General features: G+C 41.8%; 2 protein-coding genes across 6 annotated transcripts in view; one reads left to right on the top strand and one right to left on the bottom strand.

Moving 5' to 3' along the window:
• LOC135549649 (neurabin-1-like) overlaps positions 1-15,114 on the bottom strand; it is a 126,868-nt gene extending 111,754 nt beyond the window's left edge. For all 3 annotated transcript variants that reach the window (XM_064979818.1, XM_064979817.1, XM_064979816.1), the window contains exons 1-2: positions 14,529-15,114; positions 6,239-7,794 (exon numbers count right to left, since the gene is read on the bottom strand). In XM_064979818.1, coding sequence (XP_064835890.1) covers positions 6,239-7,645 — 1,407 coding nt within the window. In that variant the 5' untranslated portion in view covers positions 7,646-7,794; positions 14,529-15,114. The remainder of the gene's footprint in view (positions 1-6,238; positions 7,795-14,528) is intronic.
• Positions 12,918-17,995, top strand: part of LOC135549651 (epsilon-sarcoglycan-like) — a 33,476-nt gene continuing 28,398 nt past the window's right edge. For all 3 annotated transcript variants that reach the window (XM_064979821.1, XM_064979823.1, XM_064979822.1), the window contains exon 1: positions 12,918-13,060. In XM_064979821.1, the coding sequence (XP_064835893.1) occupies positions 13,024-13,060 (37 nt within the window). In that variant the 5' untranslated portion in view covers positions 12,918-13,023. The remainder of the gene's footprint in view (positions 13,061-17,995) is intronic.

A 17,995-nucleotide genomic window follows, 5' to 3' on the forward strand; every position in this document is an offset into this window, starting at 1 on the left:
ATATTTGATCAATTTGCTCAAATTTTCTAAAAATCTGTTTTTGCTTTGTAATTAAGGGGTATTGTTTGTCGATTGCTGATGATCATTTTTTAATTTAATCCATTGTAAAATAAGGCTGTAACGTAACAAAATGTGGAAGAATACAGATTACATTACAGCCCAACACATATTACAAATTCAGCCTCATTACAGACCAACACAGATTACATGTTCAGTCTCATTACAGACCAACACAGATTACATATTCAGTCTCATTACAGACCAACACAGATTACATATTCAGTCTCATTACAGACCAACACAGATTACATGGTCGGTCTCATTACAGACCAACACAGATTACATATTCAGTCTCATTACAGACCAACACAGATTACATATTCAGTCTCATTACAGACCAACACAGATTACATATTCAGTCTCATTACAGACCAACACAGATTACATGGTCGGTCTCATTACAGACCAACACAGATTACATGTTCAGTCTCATTACAGAACAACACAGATTACATGGTCGGTCACATTATGGACCAACACAGATTACATATTCAGTCTCATTACAGACCAACACAGATTACATGGTCGGTCTCATTACAGACCAAACCAGATTACATATTCAGTCTCATTACAGACCAACACAGATTACATGTTCAGTCTCATTACAGACCAACACAGATTACATGGTCGGTCTCATTACAGACCAAACCAGATTACATATTCAGTCTCATTACAGACCAACACAGATTACATGGTCGGTCTCATTACAGACCAACACAGATTACATATTCAGTCTCATTACAGCACAACACAGATTACATGGTCGGTCTCATTACAGACCAACACAGATTACATGGTTGGTCTCATTACAGACCAACACAGATTACATGGTCGGTCTCATTACAGACCAACACAGATTACATGGTTGGTCTCATTACAGACCAACACAGATTACATGGTCTGTCTCATTACAGCCCAACACAGATTACAGATTGTTCAGTCTGACGGGAGGGAGTCACACTGCTTCACTGAGTTCAGTCAGAGGGAGGGTGGGGATGGAGAGAGAGAGAGAGAGACATTGTTATAGACCTGTGTGTGATGGTTTTGTTCACACAAGAATACCACCAAATTCTCTCTGAATATTTAGAAGGGAAAACAACCTCTCAACTGTATACGAACAAAATCCTCAGTCTCTCTGTCCCACTGAATATGCTCTAGCCTTGTCCAGATGTGCTTTAGACAATTAATCCTCTGACTACCTTTGATAGTCTGCATTGTTGGCCAAAGTACAAACAGATGTGTAGCCAGGCTAGAGGACCTAATCCTGTTAGGAGGCTAAAGTGAAGGGGCCTCCCGAGTAGAACAGTGGTCTAAGGCACTGCACCGCAGTGCTAGCTGTGTCACTAGAGATCCTGGTTCAAGTCCAGGCTCTGTCGCAGCGGTCTGTTTCTGGGAGACCCACAAATGGCCCAACATCATCCAGGTTAGGGGAGGATTTGGCTGGCAGGGATGTTCCTGTAACATCACGCTCTAGCAACTCCTGTGGCAGGCCAGGTGCAATGCATGCTGACACAGTCGCCAGGTATATGGTGTTTCCTCTGCTTCCGGGTTATGTGGGCAGTGCGGCTTGGTTGTGTTACGGAGGATGCACAGCTCTTGACCTTCACCTCTCCTGAGTCAATATGGGAGTTGCAGCGATGGAACAGTTTCCATGGGGAAAAGGCTTTTCAGATGATGATGTTATTCATATATTCATATTCATATAGAGAGATAGAGAGATTCATTTGTAGAGGAATGCACACTAACACCCCGAACTAGACAATCCCAACTCTTTATCAGAGTCAAATGAAAACAAAGGTAGAGTACAACATAAAACTGTCCATACTTTCTCTGTAATGCTGACTGTTCAATAAATTCAGCCCCTCTCAGAATAGACCTACTCCTCTCCACATTGATTTAATATGCCTTTGGTTCTTCAGAGCTACATTCTTCACTACTCAGCATGTAACTGATTGAGTACAGTAGGCTAAACGGTGAGCAAAAACCCTAACGGACTAAACAGACTATTTGATGTAAGTGCAGCACAGAGAGGATACAATTACACAATTACTTCAAAGTTCATCCACTAGTGCCTCTGCCTACCAGTCAGTCCTTCACATGTTCTTCATTCCATTATGAAATCAAAAACAACTTTTTCATATTAGACACAAACGTTTCATTACAGCTGCTATAAACACCATTCAAGTGGAGGAAGATAGGGAAGGAATCAGAGAAAGCAAGGGACTATATGTCCCGCACAACAGTAGGTGTGACCCACTGGGTTTAAACCAGAGTTCAGTCCACATGACTGTGGTAGCCCATTGAGCTAAAGCCTCTGTGATAGCTTGGAGAGCTCACATAGGTTTCTAGGTCTCAGGCAAGGAAGCTGTCACAAGAGCCAGTATTTACTAAAGGCAATAAAGAGGAGAGGGGACAGTGACAGGGAGAGAATCTCAGAAAGAGGTGGTAGAGGCCCTTGTTTGGATTACCAGTATCCTGAACAAGAGCAAATGACCATTCAATTAAAACAGACAGTTAGTTACTAAGGGTAATGTTGAAAAGTCCTTGGTGCAAAGGCACACAGTACTGTAGTTCTCTGTGTATTCTGTATTCTGCTATTCCACAGAATGATTCAATGTGGATTAAGGGTGAGCTATATAGATCAAAGAATCCTAAAGCATCCCATTTCTCATGTTCTGGATTGACCATTCTAATCCTATATGATATGAACTGTGACTGTAGAACCTGGTAGCTACAGAGGGAGCTGCACAGTAACACACCAGCACAGCAAAGTCTTGAGATGTGACGTAGCCTGGCCATGTATGTGCCCTAAATGGCACCCTATTCTCTTTACAGCCCAATGGGCCCTGGTCATAAGTAGTGCACTAAGTAGGCAAAAGGCTGCCTTTTTGGATGCAACCAATGACTGGCTGAGGAGGCCATGATGCCAAGGATAGGCTGAGTGGCTCCAATGACCAGTAAGACTGATGTCCTATGTGTCAGACCCAGACCCTCCATGAAAAGAGGCTCTGCCTCAGACGAGCCGAGCAATGTCCCTCCACACACTGACAGATAACTGGGTGTATGGAGATCATCTGGTGCCTAGATATATACAATAACAATCAGTTAGTTAAACAAGCATTCTGTTTGTATAAAGACGTATATTGGCATAAATAGATATCGCTGCATCTGTGTGCATCAATGCAGAAAGGAATAAACAAAGTGTGTTTTTATATCGCCAGCCGCCACAAGCTTATGTACCAGTTTTCCCCAAGCCACCAACAGCCTCCAAATAGATGCTCAGATCTATTAAAGCAGGAATCAGAGGTTGAAACAACAGAAAAGCTGAGGACTGGAGCACGAGAAGTGTAACCACTCTTTAATGAATAGACATGAAAAGGACTGAGAGTGAATGAAAGAACTGACCATCCATTATATCAAGATTATAGTTTTAACCATGTTTATAGTCTATATAGTGCTTGTTTACATTTACTTTGTTTACAAACATTGGAGTAAACATTTTGGGTTCTGATGCGTTATGATGTTTTGTGTGGACCCCAGGAAGAATAGCTGCTGCTTTCGCAACAGCTAATGGGGATCCTAACAAAATACCAATATCAAGTAGTACTTTAAACTCATGAGTTATTCATAAGTTAAATTCTTCAAGAATCAATAGGTAAATATAATTCATTTATAACTCCAAAAATTAATGTAGCAACTGCAGATTGTCCCTTTAAGGTTTAGAAACGGGATGTCAAGATCATTTTATCCGCTTTGAGAGGCACCAAGACATATTACATATATTTTTTTAAGTAAGATTAACTGACTACATCTATTCTTTTCAATGTTCTTCATTGTAAGTTTGCCTGCCTCGGGGTCAAGCGGGTCTCCTGCGTGGTCAGCCCCAGTGAAGGGCCAAGCTCAGGGAGAAATATCTCGGTCTCTTTCATGAGCCGGAACAAAAGACAGAACACTGTTTGTTCGCTGTGGGAGAGAGAGAAAAGGAGATGGGAGAGAGATAGAGAAGGAGAGGGGAGAGAGAGAGGAGAGGGAAGAGAGAGAAGGAGAAAGAAACACTGCCTCGGTTTAATATTATATATGATTAAAGAGCAAGAGGTAATACCTTCTCTGGGAGAACAGCTGTCTGGAGCTGCTTAACATTTTCAACACGCACGCACGCACTCACACACGACCATGATTGATTTTAGAGTCTCAAAACTCAATTTGAATGGTCCACAATGTGTAGTTTTTGTATTTTCTATTATTGTATCACACACATGCACAAACACAGACTGTCTTGGAACTATAACCTCTTTATAGCTCTTTGGAAATGTTTTGAGTTCTTATATTGTATATTAATAGGAGCAGTGGGACGAAATGGTTGAACTCTTAACCCAATATTCATGTTTTAAAAGCAGTCACTGTTTCATATTGTGATGGCTGGTTATGGTTTATTGCATCATTTTAATACATTGGGCAGCACGGCTGGCAGACCTATATACAGAATCACGTTTACAATCAGCTGGCTTATCTGAGAATAACATTTTTGCGTAGCGTGGGGATGTGATCTGATAATGGTATTCAAAGTATATGATATACTTCATACTGTACGAAAAAGTAAACCTCGCTGATCCTATCCTCTTCGGTAAGGGAAAGGCCACAGCACATACGTGTGTATATACGTGTGTGTGCTGGTGTGTGCGTTTATGTGCCTCCATGAGTGTGTGTTCCGGCTGCTCCTGTGTGTGTGTGTGTAAGTGTGTGAGGAAGATTAGCGCTCCAACATCACATATAACTGGGGTAATTGTTCTACTCCGTTACAGCATGTTAATAGGATCGATCTCAAACCTGTGGAATGTTTGTCTTAGCTAGCCTCTGATCTTGATAGACACTCCCTTCACACACACACACACTGGCACGCGCACAATCACACACTATAACACACACTCCCTTCTCTCACACACACACACACAGTTCTTGATCAGTGTTATTGTTCATATCAGTAGCAATAACACAGACAGGGAAGTCATTGTTTCCCAGAGAGTTAACAGATCTTCAAGAACAAGGAAATAAACCAACTGGAGGAATTTGAATCGAGACGCACCCATTATAAACTGGATGTAATCCTTTGAAAAAAGAACTGTAATAACATAAAGAGTTTTATATATTCAGAATACATTTGCTGAATTCATCTGACCTGCTATGGATAAATGTGATACAAACATATTCTAAAAATCTACATCAACATAATTCCTTGTCCTGTTTCATATTCTGAGAAATGAACTTAACATGACTCAGCAGGATACACACATCTAATGCACAGCTCACAATGTTACCCAATCAATCCACACCATTTCCCACTTGGAGACCTGGGTCGTATTCATTAGTTCAAACCGTAGCAAAACATTTACAACTTAAACCAAAACAAGTTCAGGTAGCCCCTGCCCTCTTCAGCCACTTTGCTTCCGTTTTGTGGCTAGTGAATAATACCAAGAACATTGATGAACTGACTGACAGACTCATGGAATGGAGGTTAAAACACATCAAGGTCTCTACCGGTGTGAAGACCGACTGGCCGCTGAGCCAGAATGATGAGTTAGCTTTTCATGCACACATTACCCAGAAGGCAGCAGTGTGACCCCGAATACCACATTGCTACCAGACCCCCAGGCTTTGTCTAGATAGTTAAATAAGTTTATGGCTGTTACGCTCTACTGCTCATCATCATCATCATCCTCTTCATCAGAGAGGCATAGCTACCATTGGTGCTGTAGGTTGAGGAGTGTTCTATTTTCAAATCTCCAAATACAAGTTACCTGACTAATGGTATTACCTGACTAATGGTATCACCTGACTAATGGTATCACCTGACTAATGGTATCACTTGACTGATGGTATCACCTGACTAATGGTATCACCTGACTAATGGTATCACCTGACAAATTGTATCACTTGACTAATGGTATTATAAATGGTATTTTGGGACATGAAGGGAGTCGGCTAAACTCAGATTATCTCATCATAATTATATGACCCGAAAAACATTAAATGTTAACAGATATAGGGTCACATTTTCCTGCATCAATCCTAACCTCAAGCATTAGTGGGGGAAATATGAAACTGACCCAGCACCTTACACCCAGAAATATTACCCAACACTGATGAGGTCAAAGGCCACAACATGAAAAAACAGACTTACCATCATGGGTTTGGTGCTGAAGCGTAGTTTCCTCTTCGGAGGGATATCCTCCTTCTCTTCCTCTGGTAGACCAGGGATCTCAGTAAGATCATTCCCAGGGTCATAGATGACGTCATCATCACCGTAAAGGTCATCCTCAGGGTCAGTACAGCTCTCCCCCCATCCCTGGTAGCAAGCGTCTCCGTCCGCGTTAAAAATCACCCTCTCGTTCCCACTGTATTCCTCATTGGGCTCTTCTGCCTGGTCCTCTGGAAAGACCCTGGGCCTGGAGGAGGCATTCTCCACCTCCTCCCCACGGGCTTCTGCCTCATCCTGGGCTTCATCCTGGGCTGGGGTAGCTGGGGTATCATAGGTGTCCTCGGAAGTCTTGTCCCCGACGGTGGCATCATTTGTGGATCTTGAGTCTGTGCAGACTCCCGACGTCTCTCTGGAGGTGTCGGTTTCCTCCGCCTGCTTCTCCTCATACGATCCGTTCACTTCCCCTCCGTTGGTGGTGGCCCTTACGGGATGTCTCTCTCTGTCCCTCTGTCCTAACTCCCCTGCTGTCTCCTCTCTCTCCTGGGGCTCCTCCTCATGCAGGAAGGGTTTTAGCTCCACCGTCTCCGACAGTGGGCTAGGGCTGAGGAGGTCTTCTGAGGATGAGGACACGGGAAGTTTGCCCCCCACGCGGTTCCTGTACCCTCCACCACGCACCGGGGATTGGCGCGAGTCATCTTCGCTGAGGTCGCCGTGCCGATGGAAGTTATCAGGGGAGTAGAGTGCCCGTCCTCGCCGGAATGGGCCCCCTCCTCCCCCTCCCTGGTGGTCGACGTTCTCAAACACAGCGCTCAGCTGGCTCACGGTGGGCGACTGGGCTTCCGTCCTGGAACACTGTGAGTCCAGGGAGTCTGTGCTGCCCCTGTTGGAGCGCGACCCTCGCCAGTCATCCAGGTGCTCATGGGAACCCCTCTTCTCCCGGCCATAGGAGTAGACAGGCGATTGGGATGCATCACGTGACTGCTGCTCAAACAGCTTCCTGGCCTCTACGACCTTTGACCCTGCGCTGGTCCGGTCCGCTATAGGGTGCTGCGTGAGCTTGATGACTGAGCCATCAACCTGGTTGATGAAGTTGGTGGGCTTGGTCATCTTCTGAGGCGACGGGTCTTCCCGCCTGGTGGAAGTACCGGAGCTCTCTGTGCCCTGCATCTGCATGAACATGTCCTTGATGCGGCTAACGTGGGCACCATACTGTCGTCCCCGGCGCTGGGTGACCCGCTCAGTGTCCTTGAGCTGGGGCTCCTTGCTGTCCTGCCGGGGTGGCTGGTCGAAGGCCTTCTTTAGGGCCTGGAACTCTGTCCTGTAGGCGTTGCGGTGGGGAGAGGCGCTCCGGAGATTGCTCCTCTCCCCTGAGGCCTCCGTCTTCAGCATGATGGCGTCAGAGATGAGGAGGCGGAGGTGATCTCAGCAGCATCGCTGGGCCTTCATCTCACATATACTACTGTAGTATCCAGTGAGTTTCCTGCCTGTGTGATTATCACTGTGATTTGATTTCACACTTCATTAGGGGCCATGGACACCTGTGAGAGAAAAGGCGATGCCTGTTAGATACAAGAGATACCAACCAAACTGTCATAATTATGCTTTACACTACAATATGAGGTGAAGATCAATTGCAATCAAGCATTAGAACATTTCATAAACACCATTCCTAGCATGAATTAACGTAATCAACGTAATCATAGACGATGCTCTATCTGTTAAAAGCTCTTAGCACAAGAAATGCACTGAATATAAATTATATTTGCCCTCTAAAAGCTAGGGCTGGGAATTTCCAGGGACCTTACGATACGTTATTATTGTGATACTTAGGTGCCAATGCGATATGTATTGAGATTATCACGATTCTATATGTATAGCGATTCAATACTGTGATTTTATTGCAATTCCGTAGTCCAAACATATTGATCACCATATGTCTGCTGCAGAGGAACAAGAGAGAGCCATGAGAAAACTATTTTTGATCAGTCATGGAAATAAAAGTGCTGAAAACAAATTGGCTCCCTATTTAAAAAGAAGATGGAGAACAATCTATGAAGGAAAAGTACTGGAGTTTTACTAGTGCCCCCAAAAATATTGCAATATTGTCAAAACGACACAATACAAAATATTGTCAAAAAGAATATCCCGATATTCAACTGTATGGATTTATACCCATCAACACTAAAACACATTCTGATGGTAATGATGCCTCTGTTTAGAAAGCAGTGAGTTGACCCATTTATCTAATCAATACTCACTTCCTCACGTGTAAGCTAAAACAAGCACTGATCAATATGGGTGATTGAAATTATGTGTAGGCCATCTGAAGATAGAGACTCAACTAAACATGAAACATCTTGAACATTGTTGAATACATGAACAAATGTGAACTATAGCATCTTGTAACATAAATTCAATGTTTGTGTGATAGAGACATGCCTTATCTCCATTATGTAGCTAATGTTAATATTTTCCATGTAGGATAGAAGCCTATCCTAAACCTAGGATAGAAGCCTATCCTCAACCTAGGATATAAGCCTATCCTAAACCTAGGATAGAAGCCTATCCTAAACCTAGGATAGAAGCCTATCCTAAACCTAGGATAGAAGCCTATCCTAAACCTGAGGTCTGACCATGTAGTTTACTGTCTCCCCACCGCCCCGGCCCGAGTCATTCTGCATGATCATCTCGATTAAGTCAAGGACTGAAGGACAGTTCAGCTCATAAAGACAGGCAGGCAGAAAAATGCAGGCTAGACGGACGGTTTTTGGGAAAGGGTGCAAGGGGGAGTTGTTTACACACCACACATAACTGTGATATAATCCATTGATAAAAACGATCCAAATACACTGTGCATTCCATTTGTTTACATAATGTTTATATACTTTAGTATGAACAACGCAATTTTCATTTCAATATAAAATGCCCTTATTTCAAATGTGTTTGTATGTGTTATTCCTATTATATGAATGTAATTTCATCATACCACCCTGTTGTGAAATTCACATTTGCTAATAAAAAAAATCCCACATGGGCTACGTAGGGTATCAGGTGGAAAACACTAGGATACACGAGAACAAAGATACATTTTTAAATGTTGCAAAGTGAAAAGATATCGGATAAATTTGACAAAATGTTTTCATCATCAGCTGGTCAACAAAAATGCAAAATTGCAACGTTCTGCAAATGCACCCGTTGCTGCTATGATAAACAAGATAAACGTGCTAGAATATTTTTCGGAAAGCAGTAGCCTATCCGCCCAGCCATTTTATCAACGTCGGACATAAATGGTAAACTTCTAGATGCAGGAGATAAAACTCGAACGTGTAACATTGTTTCCGCCCGCTACGTCGAACAGATAGACGCGCATCACCCACACAGGCATGGTTGTCAGCTCCACTTGAACTCTATATATTATAATACATTATTTAATTTCAGTAGCCCATGTAAAGGAAAACGATAGGGCTACTGCATAGTGTTGTCTATCATGTATAGAAAAAGCAGAAGTTAACTATTTCCACCAGGCTACTCTCGATGTTTCACAAAGCACAAAACAAAAGAGTGACTTACGTTCGTTCATTGATTCATGTGATGAATGACCGCGACATAAAATAGTCCAGTAAAAATTCACATGAAATACTCTGCTATCGTTATAAATCCCTTCCAATACGACATTTCCATTCAAGCCCGTCGATAGTCCAGTATTATGTCGCCCTATTGACACTTTGACACACAAGCCGTGGTCTACACACCGCTAAACAACGCCATTGCAGGCAATGGGTGATGCTGCCGTGTGCACAATGTGGGAGCCGACGCTATTAAATATTCCATCTCAATGAAGGGTGCGCAACTGGATGTTTTCTAAGGTGAAAACATCTTATATATCTTAATCAACTAGTAACAAAAACACATTTTACATTTAGGAAATATGATGTTTTGCAAATGGCATACACATGTGGCAGGTGTTTAACCTTATCGCATTAATGGTTTGGTCCAGTAAAGTGCAGTCTGGCAAAAATACCACCACAAATAACTTCACTGGCTTTACTATGATTGTCACTAGTTACCACAGCCACAAAGTCAAAATGGACTTGATCATAAAAATGTATGAAAACAAAAATGTGCTTTTTGGTCTTCATTTAAGGTTAGGGTTAGGCTTAAGGTTAGCAGTGTGGTTAAATTAGGGTTTGTGTTAGGTTAAACTTACTTATCCTACCATTTACAGTACCTAATGGGTTACATGTACCACCACACACCATATGAATCTAAGAACACAACATATTAGAATAAAAGTATTGCGTCAAAGGAGCCAGCTTATAGCATATGCAGCTGACTGGGCCATGTGATTAAGAACCTAGGGATCTTTGGGATCTGAAAGGGGCTCATTATTCCTTTTTTAATGTGGGGATGCCGTTTTACTAATATCAACATCATGGACACTTCACTATCACAACAAGTTCTCACTGTGGTATTATTATAGTCATATTTTGTATTTAGTACACTATTCACTTGACATGATCATATTGGAGATGCAATGAAGAAAGGGGAGAGGATCAGGTTTGATGCAGTTCATTATGAGATAAATAGATTTCACATTGGCATGATGATCACCTGGATCAAAGGCTTGTCTGTTTAGAAAATGAGATCCCGGGCAGAGTAAAGGCATGTGCTAATACAGCAGAATTCTAGAAGGCTTGTATTGACCAACATGGTTTCCCCACTGACTACAGTGTTTAGTCCTCAACTGGCCAATGAATGGGAATCCCCATATAGACTACGGTATATAGGCTATATTATGAAATACACTCACCATCTCCACCCACAATTACTAGCACCTCAAATCTCTACATGTTGCTAAGCAACCAATTTTTTTTATTGGAAATTGAGAGAGAAAAACATCCGGGAACTGCAGAGAACAGGAGATGCTATGCTATTCTTCACAGTGCATTGAATGCACCCAATCAAAAACATTATAAAAAATCTCTACACATTTAATATACTACCGTATCGTTGATCACACTCGTTGATCATATATGCCGGAACAGAACCTTTCTAAAGACTTGTGGTGGAAAAAGCATTACCAGTGTGTCCTGCTGTATCTGTGCCCAGTATAATAAACTCCAAGGGAGCAAGATGGAGACTTAAAGGCCCAACACAGCTGTTTTATATCAATATCAAATCATTTCTGGGTAACAATTAAGTACCTTACTGTAATAATTTTCCATTAAAATGGGCAAAAAATAATTTAAATGGACTGTCTGGGAGTGATCTGAGTGGGGGGAGCTGAAAACGTTCTGTCATTGGTAGAAAGGTTTGGAACTACGTTTTTTATTTGACTATTAACTAATTTACTGCATGATGATGTCACCATGGATAGCCGAAACCCCGCCCATGCAAACCTGCTAATTAGATCGTCCTGTGTAGATTGGATTTTCAACCAGAAAATAACACTGATCAAATATTTTCAGACTTTTACAGTGTTAGTTTCATCAGCTGTTTCACAATATGATCCAAAACACAGAAAAACATGAATTTTAACTGTACTGGGCCTTTAAGAGTGACTGACCCTTTCTTCCTTCTTCAGGACCCTTGTCTGAGCTGAATAGCCCAAAGAGGAAAGGGGGCTGAGGGGCTGAGCATGGCCATCTGTCTGCTCTGGTTCACCACAGGGGGAGAACAGATTTTAATAGACTTCTCAGACATCTCACTGCCCTCTTTACAGCTGGACTTACACATTGCAAGGAGGGGTGGTAGGGATGGAGGGGATGTGTTGGTCACGCAGGGTCAATATCACATCTACATAATTTTAGAAGCAAGGCACAGAGCGAGAGAGGCAGTTAGAAAGTGCAGCTCAGTTTCCACCTATTTTTTTGCCCACTGCACACAAAATTAGGTGGAAACTGAGCTACACTTCCTAACCTCCTGCTAAATGTGTGACCCTATTAGAGACACATATTTCCCTCAGATTACACAGACCCACAAAGAATTCGAAAACAAATCAAATTTGGATAAACTTCCACATCTATTGGCTGAAATACCACAATGTGAAATCACAGCAGCAAGATTTGTGACCTGTTGCCACAAGAAAAGGGCCACCAGTGAAGAACAAAAACCATTGTAAATAGAACCAAAATGTATTATTATTATTTATTTATTTTCCCTTTTGTACTTTAACTATTTGTATGTAGACATAATATGACACTTGACACATCTTTATTATTTTTGAACTTTTGAGAGTGTAGTGTTCAATGTTATTTTGTTATTGTTTATTTCACTTCTGTTTATTATCCATTTCACTTGGTTGGCAATGTAAACATATGTTTCCCATGCCAATAACATATGTTTCCCATGCCCCTTAAATTGAAATTGAATTGAGAGAGCGAGAGAGAGGGGGGAGGGAGTGAGTGAGTGAGTGAGAGAAAGAGAGAGAGAGAGACAGACAGACAGAAACACAGACGGACAGATCGTTGTTTTAGTGACTCGATTATGTAAATTGAAATTGTGATGCTTTTTAATTTAGATGAAATTGCATCATTCCCATTTTTATGATAGGAGTTGCCCCACTGATTTGCATAATTTGCTATAGATTACCATTTGACTGCTCATTTTATTTTCCAGTTTCTGCGCCAGATGTTCCAACCAATGAAAGCGCTCGGGAAGGAGGAGGCGGAGGCTGGAATTTCAGGGATGCTTGTTATGGCTGTCAAACCACTAGCGATAAGAAAAACATATTTTTCCATGTAAAATTCACCCGACTCCAATGAAAAATGGACACAACGGTTGTTCCTGTATGGATTTATATGGGTATGTATATATTTAAAATGGAAATATTGAGAAATATGCACGCCTTTTCATGTTATGAATGTTAGCTAGTAGCAAGCTAGCATGGTACAGCTATGTGGTTGGTGGGCTGGTCATTTCTTCACGCTGTCATGGAACAAATAGCTAACGTTAGCTTGCGATCAAGTTATTCAGAGAAAAAGGTGCCTTGTCGTTTAAATCTACTTGTATTTATCTATATAGCAAACGAGCTATTTAGGATATGGTATTGTTAGTTATTAGTAGCTACAATATAACTATTTTACCATTAACGTTATTTTGCAACAATGTTGCTATTCCTCCAAGGATGTGTTGTTGGTTAGCATGTTCCTCCAACATTCTCATTCACTGACAGAACGTATCACCTTATTTAGCCCAGGTGTTACACATGTATAATAAACTACCAATATTATTACACCTAGTACGTCTATGCTACAGTATGTCATCAGTCCTGCAATTTATGAGAAGATGTTACTCTTCATCTTGGATTTCTCATATGCATTTCTCATATTTTTGCATGACATGTAGCCTGGAGTGGAGTTTAGTCTGCTATATGTAGCCTAGGCTACAAAAGCCATATTGAATACTATAGTAATCACGTGTGAAAACATCTTTCCTCACCACGTGAATATTATTTAATCACAGCTGCAACGTTGGGAATTGATGAATTGTGCATCGTATCTAGCTAGATGTGCCAGACATTAGAGGGAGGCATTCAGTGTTTGAATTAAAATTATAATATTTTAATTTAATGTGAATAGTAATTGTTTTGCAAACATATTCTAATCAGTTTGAGAAAAGGTTTAAAATATTACTTTTTTGTGTTTGTTGGCCTATTAAGTATTCATTGTGCTTGTCTCCCGTGTCACACATCATTATGATGTGATTGGAAGAAATAGCCAACTTCAGGATAATCTGAGTTTGAAGCAGAGAACTGCCCTCAAGACAGTGAATGGATAAGTGCAGTGGTGCATATCTTGTGACTCCCCACTGAGCCCAGCCGCTCATCATAACATGAAGATATGCTCAAATAGTTCTCTATTAATGGACACATTTGTCTTGAATGTAACAGACTGTGGTGTAACCTCTTATGCTTTGTTTGTAATCTGTTCTCTTCGGTTGTTTTCGATTTCTTGAGTCACAGTCTAATCCTGACGAGCCATAACTGTATTATTTAGAGAGGCTGTAAATTCAAGTTTACTGTAAACTAGCCTTTGCTTGGTTACCTAACTACTATAACCTTTGTATTGTTAAGAGACTTTCAGTTGATAGTTAAAATGTTGATGCTCACTGAGTTTTTAATGCAACGATATCGTCAACCTATAGAGCCCGCCTATCGAGAGACCAAGAAGATAATAACATTTTGAAAATCCCAGGCAATAGCCTACTTCTTCTTTCTTAATTTCTCCAAAAGACCCCATTCCCTGGTACGAAAAAATATGCTCATTGTTACCTTAGTCCAGAATGGTTGTGCTCCAAGTTCAGGTTAGGTACAGTAGGGACGTCTGAGTTTGCTGTGGTCCTCCCCTGCTAGCGACCACTGCCTATAGGAGGCAGACACAGGCAACAGTTTCCCCTGCTAGCGATCACTGCCTATAGAGGCAGACACAGAGCAGTTTCCCCTGCTAACGACCACGGCCTATCGAGGCAGACACAGAGAACAGTTTCCCCTGCTAGCGATCACTGCCTATAGAGGCAGACACAGAGCACAGTTTCCCCTGCTAGCGACCACTGCCTATCGAGGCAGACACCGAGCACAGTTTCCCCTGCTAGCGACCACTGCCTATAGAGGCAGACACAGAGCACAGTTTCACTTCCAGGTAGGATCACTGCCTATAGAGGCAGACACAGAGCACAGTTTCACTTCCATGTAGGATCACTCCAGTCTAGAGAGAGAGACCAAAGGCTAGATCAAATCTAATAGCGCTCACATAAGTCTGTGTAGTTTTAATGAGAACTAAATGCACATGCATTCCCCCTGACCGGAAATTACAGACTGATCCACCTTCCTCCACCTTACACTGCTGATTGGAAAGAATAACAGGACAGAGGACATCCCCTTGCTGCCTAGCCAGCCTTTCAGGAGACAAGCTCTTTTTTCTATGTGTGGCCAATGACATTAATAAAGACTATTTTTGGCTGAGGCTGCTGTGTGCCCAAGGTCGGGTTGGTCCATAAATGCATAAAAGAAGGGTTATCCATTCTGTTAGTGATCTGCAGCAAGGGAACATGGCAAGGTGTGTGTGTTTTGTGTGTGTGTGTACACTAGCCTATATGCATGTGTGTGTGTGTGTGTGTGTGTGTGTTAGTATGTTTGTATGTGTGTTCATGTGATGGCTCCCGCGGGATTATCTCGTGGTTAGGGAGTTTAGCATTAACCATTAATGGGTGATGTATTAGAGTAGGCTGTTGGTTCATCATCTCCAGAAGGCCTTGCTGTGCCCACAGATCCAGGTGTAAGCAGATCTGATGCTATTAGCACGGCCTGTCATTAAATTAGCAAATTATATCTGCTTTCTTTGGCTGGAGTCTCTCAAATGCGTTTCAAATGCCACCCTATTACCAATATAGGCTACTGCACTACATTTTACCAGGGCACATGTGACTCTGGTCAAAAGTATTCTCTCTGAAAAAAGTGTTCCAAAATGGTTCTTTGGCTGTTCCCAAAGTAGAATCCTTTTGTGTTCCAGGTCTACATGGAACCAAAATGGTTCTCCTATGGGGACAGCTAAGAACCCTTTTAGGTTCTAGATAACACCTTTTTTTTCTAAGAGTGTATTGCATTATGTAGGGAATAGGGTGCAAGTTAGGATGCAGCCCTCTTGGAGCCTCTAAGAAATAGACTGACGGCGACCTGGGAAAGGCCATCTGGGCTGACACATAGAAATTGAATTTGGAATGTTGACTTGAATGGGGATTTCCATTCTAGTAAGTCTCATTCTATGGGCTGACACGTCTGTGGGCAATGTGTGTTAATTAAACCGCATCAAGCATCTCTGAAAGGAAGGGTCGATGCTTGACCTTGGCTGCGGCTGTGACCACCATGGGGTTTATAGTGTGACGCCTAATAGAATAATATACTTAAGTGTGATTTAAGAGAGGGTCACTGACAGACCTGGGCTGCTTCCCAAAATGTCACCCTATACCCTATATAATGAACTACTGTTGACCAGGGCCCATAGGGACAGCGCACTATGTAAGGAATATGGTGCCATTTGGGATGCAACATTAGTTTTATGGTGTACTGGTGTATTGGAACATTCAGCCAACTACAGGAGTAGCCTATATCATAGCTCAATGTTCAGTAGTGGTTGCCGGGCAGGTTAGCGGTTGCTGGGCCGGTTCTATTTCTATGTCTTCGTCACAGTCCACTGATCCCAAGCGTGTGATTATATCACATCTATACAACCGTTTAGATCATTGACCGCCTTTTTCTGTGACCAGGTCCCCGGGGACAAAGGATATCTGGGACACTTTAATGTTTAGTGTTTTGATTCAGATGGGGATCCTAGATCTGTTTGGTTAAAGTAGTCAAAGTCCATTGAGACATTTGTTCACAGTCTGATTTTGAATGGGCTTCAGACAACTGTGTGTACTGGATAGGATGTAGGCTAGCGTAATCTGACTGTGCTGTCTGTAATCTCTTCTGTCCCAGAGTGGTTTAACGCTTTATGTGGACTCTTGTGTTTATTTTTCTCCAGTTTCCCAGACTCAGATTAAGTCTAGTACTGGACTAGAACGTATGTTAATTCTCCATTGAAAGTGATTTTTAGTCCAATTAGGACTGGGCCTAATCTGTGTCCGGGAAAGCGGCCCAAATCTCCCAGTATGTCATAACGATGATGAAGAAGGAAGATGATGATGGTAACATGTTTTCCAGTAGGGAGTAGGGACCTACACTATATTTACATAAGTATGTGGACTAGAGGTCGACCGATTAATCGGAATGGCCGATTAATTCGGGCCGATTTCAAGTTTTCATAACAATCGGAAATCAGTATTTTTGGACGCAGATTTTTTTAAACCTTTATTTAACTAGACAAGTCAGTTAAGAACACATTCTTATTTTCAATGACGGCCTAGGAATGGTGGGTTAACTGCCTTGTTCAGGGGCAGAACAACAGATTTTTACCTTGTCAGCTCCAGGATTCTTGCAACCTTACGGTTAACTAGTCCAACGCTCTAACCACCTGCCTCTCATTGCACTCCACGAGGAGCCTCCCTGTTACACGGATGCAGTAGAAGCCAAGGTAAGTTGCTAGCTAGCATTAAACTTATTTTATAAAAAACAATCAATCAATCATAATCACTAGTTAACTACACATGGTTGATGATATTACTAGTTTATCTAGCGTGTCCTGCGTTGCATATAATCAATGCAACGCAAGGGGATGATTTAACAAAAGCTAATTTGCGAAAAAAGCACAATCGTTGCACGACTGTACCTAACCATAAACAACAATGCCTTTCTTAAAATCAAAACACAGAAGTATATATTTTTAAACCTGCATATTTAGCTAAAATAAATCCAGGTTAGCAGGCAATATTAACCAGGTGAAATTGTGTCACTTCTCTTGCGTTCATTGCACGCAGAGTAAGGGTATATGCAACAGTTTGGGCCGCCTGGCTCATTGCTAACTAATTTGCCAGAATTTTACGTAATTATGACATAACATTGAAGGTTGTACAATGTAACAGGAATATTTAGATTTAGGGGTGCCACCCGTTAGATGAAATACCGAACGGTTCCGTATTTCACTGAAATAATAACCGTTTTGTTTTCGAAATTATAGTTTCCGGATTCAACCATATTAATGACAAAAGGCTCGTATTTCTGTGTGTTATTATGTTATAATTAAGTCTATCATTTGATATTTGATCGATCAGTCTGACTGAGTGATATAAGGCAGCAGCAGGCTC

Source organism: Oncorhynchus masou, chromosome 12 (genome assembly GCF_036934945.1).
Source record: "Oncorhynchus masou masou isolate Uvic2021 chromosome 12, UVic_Omas_1.1, whole genome shotgun sequence".
NCBI lineage: Eukaryota > Metazoa > Chordata > Actinopteri > Salmoniformes > Salmonidae > Oncorhynchus > Oncorhynchus masou.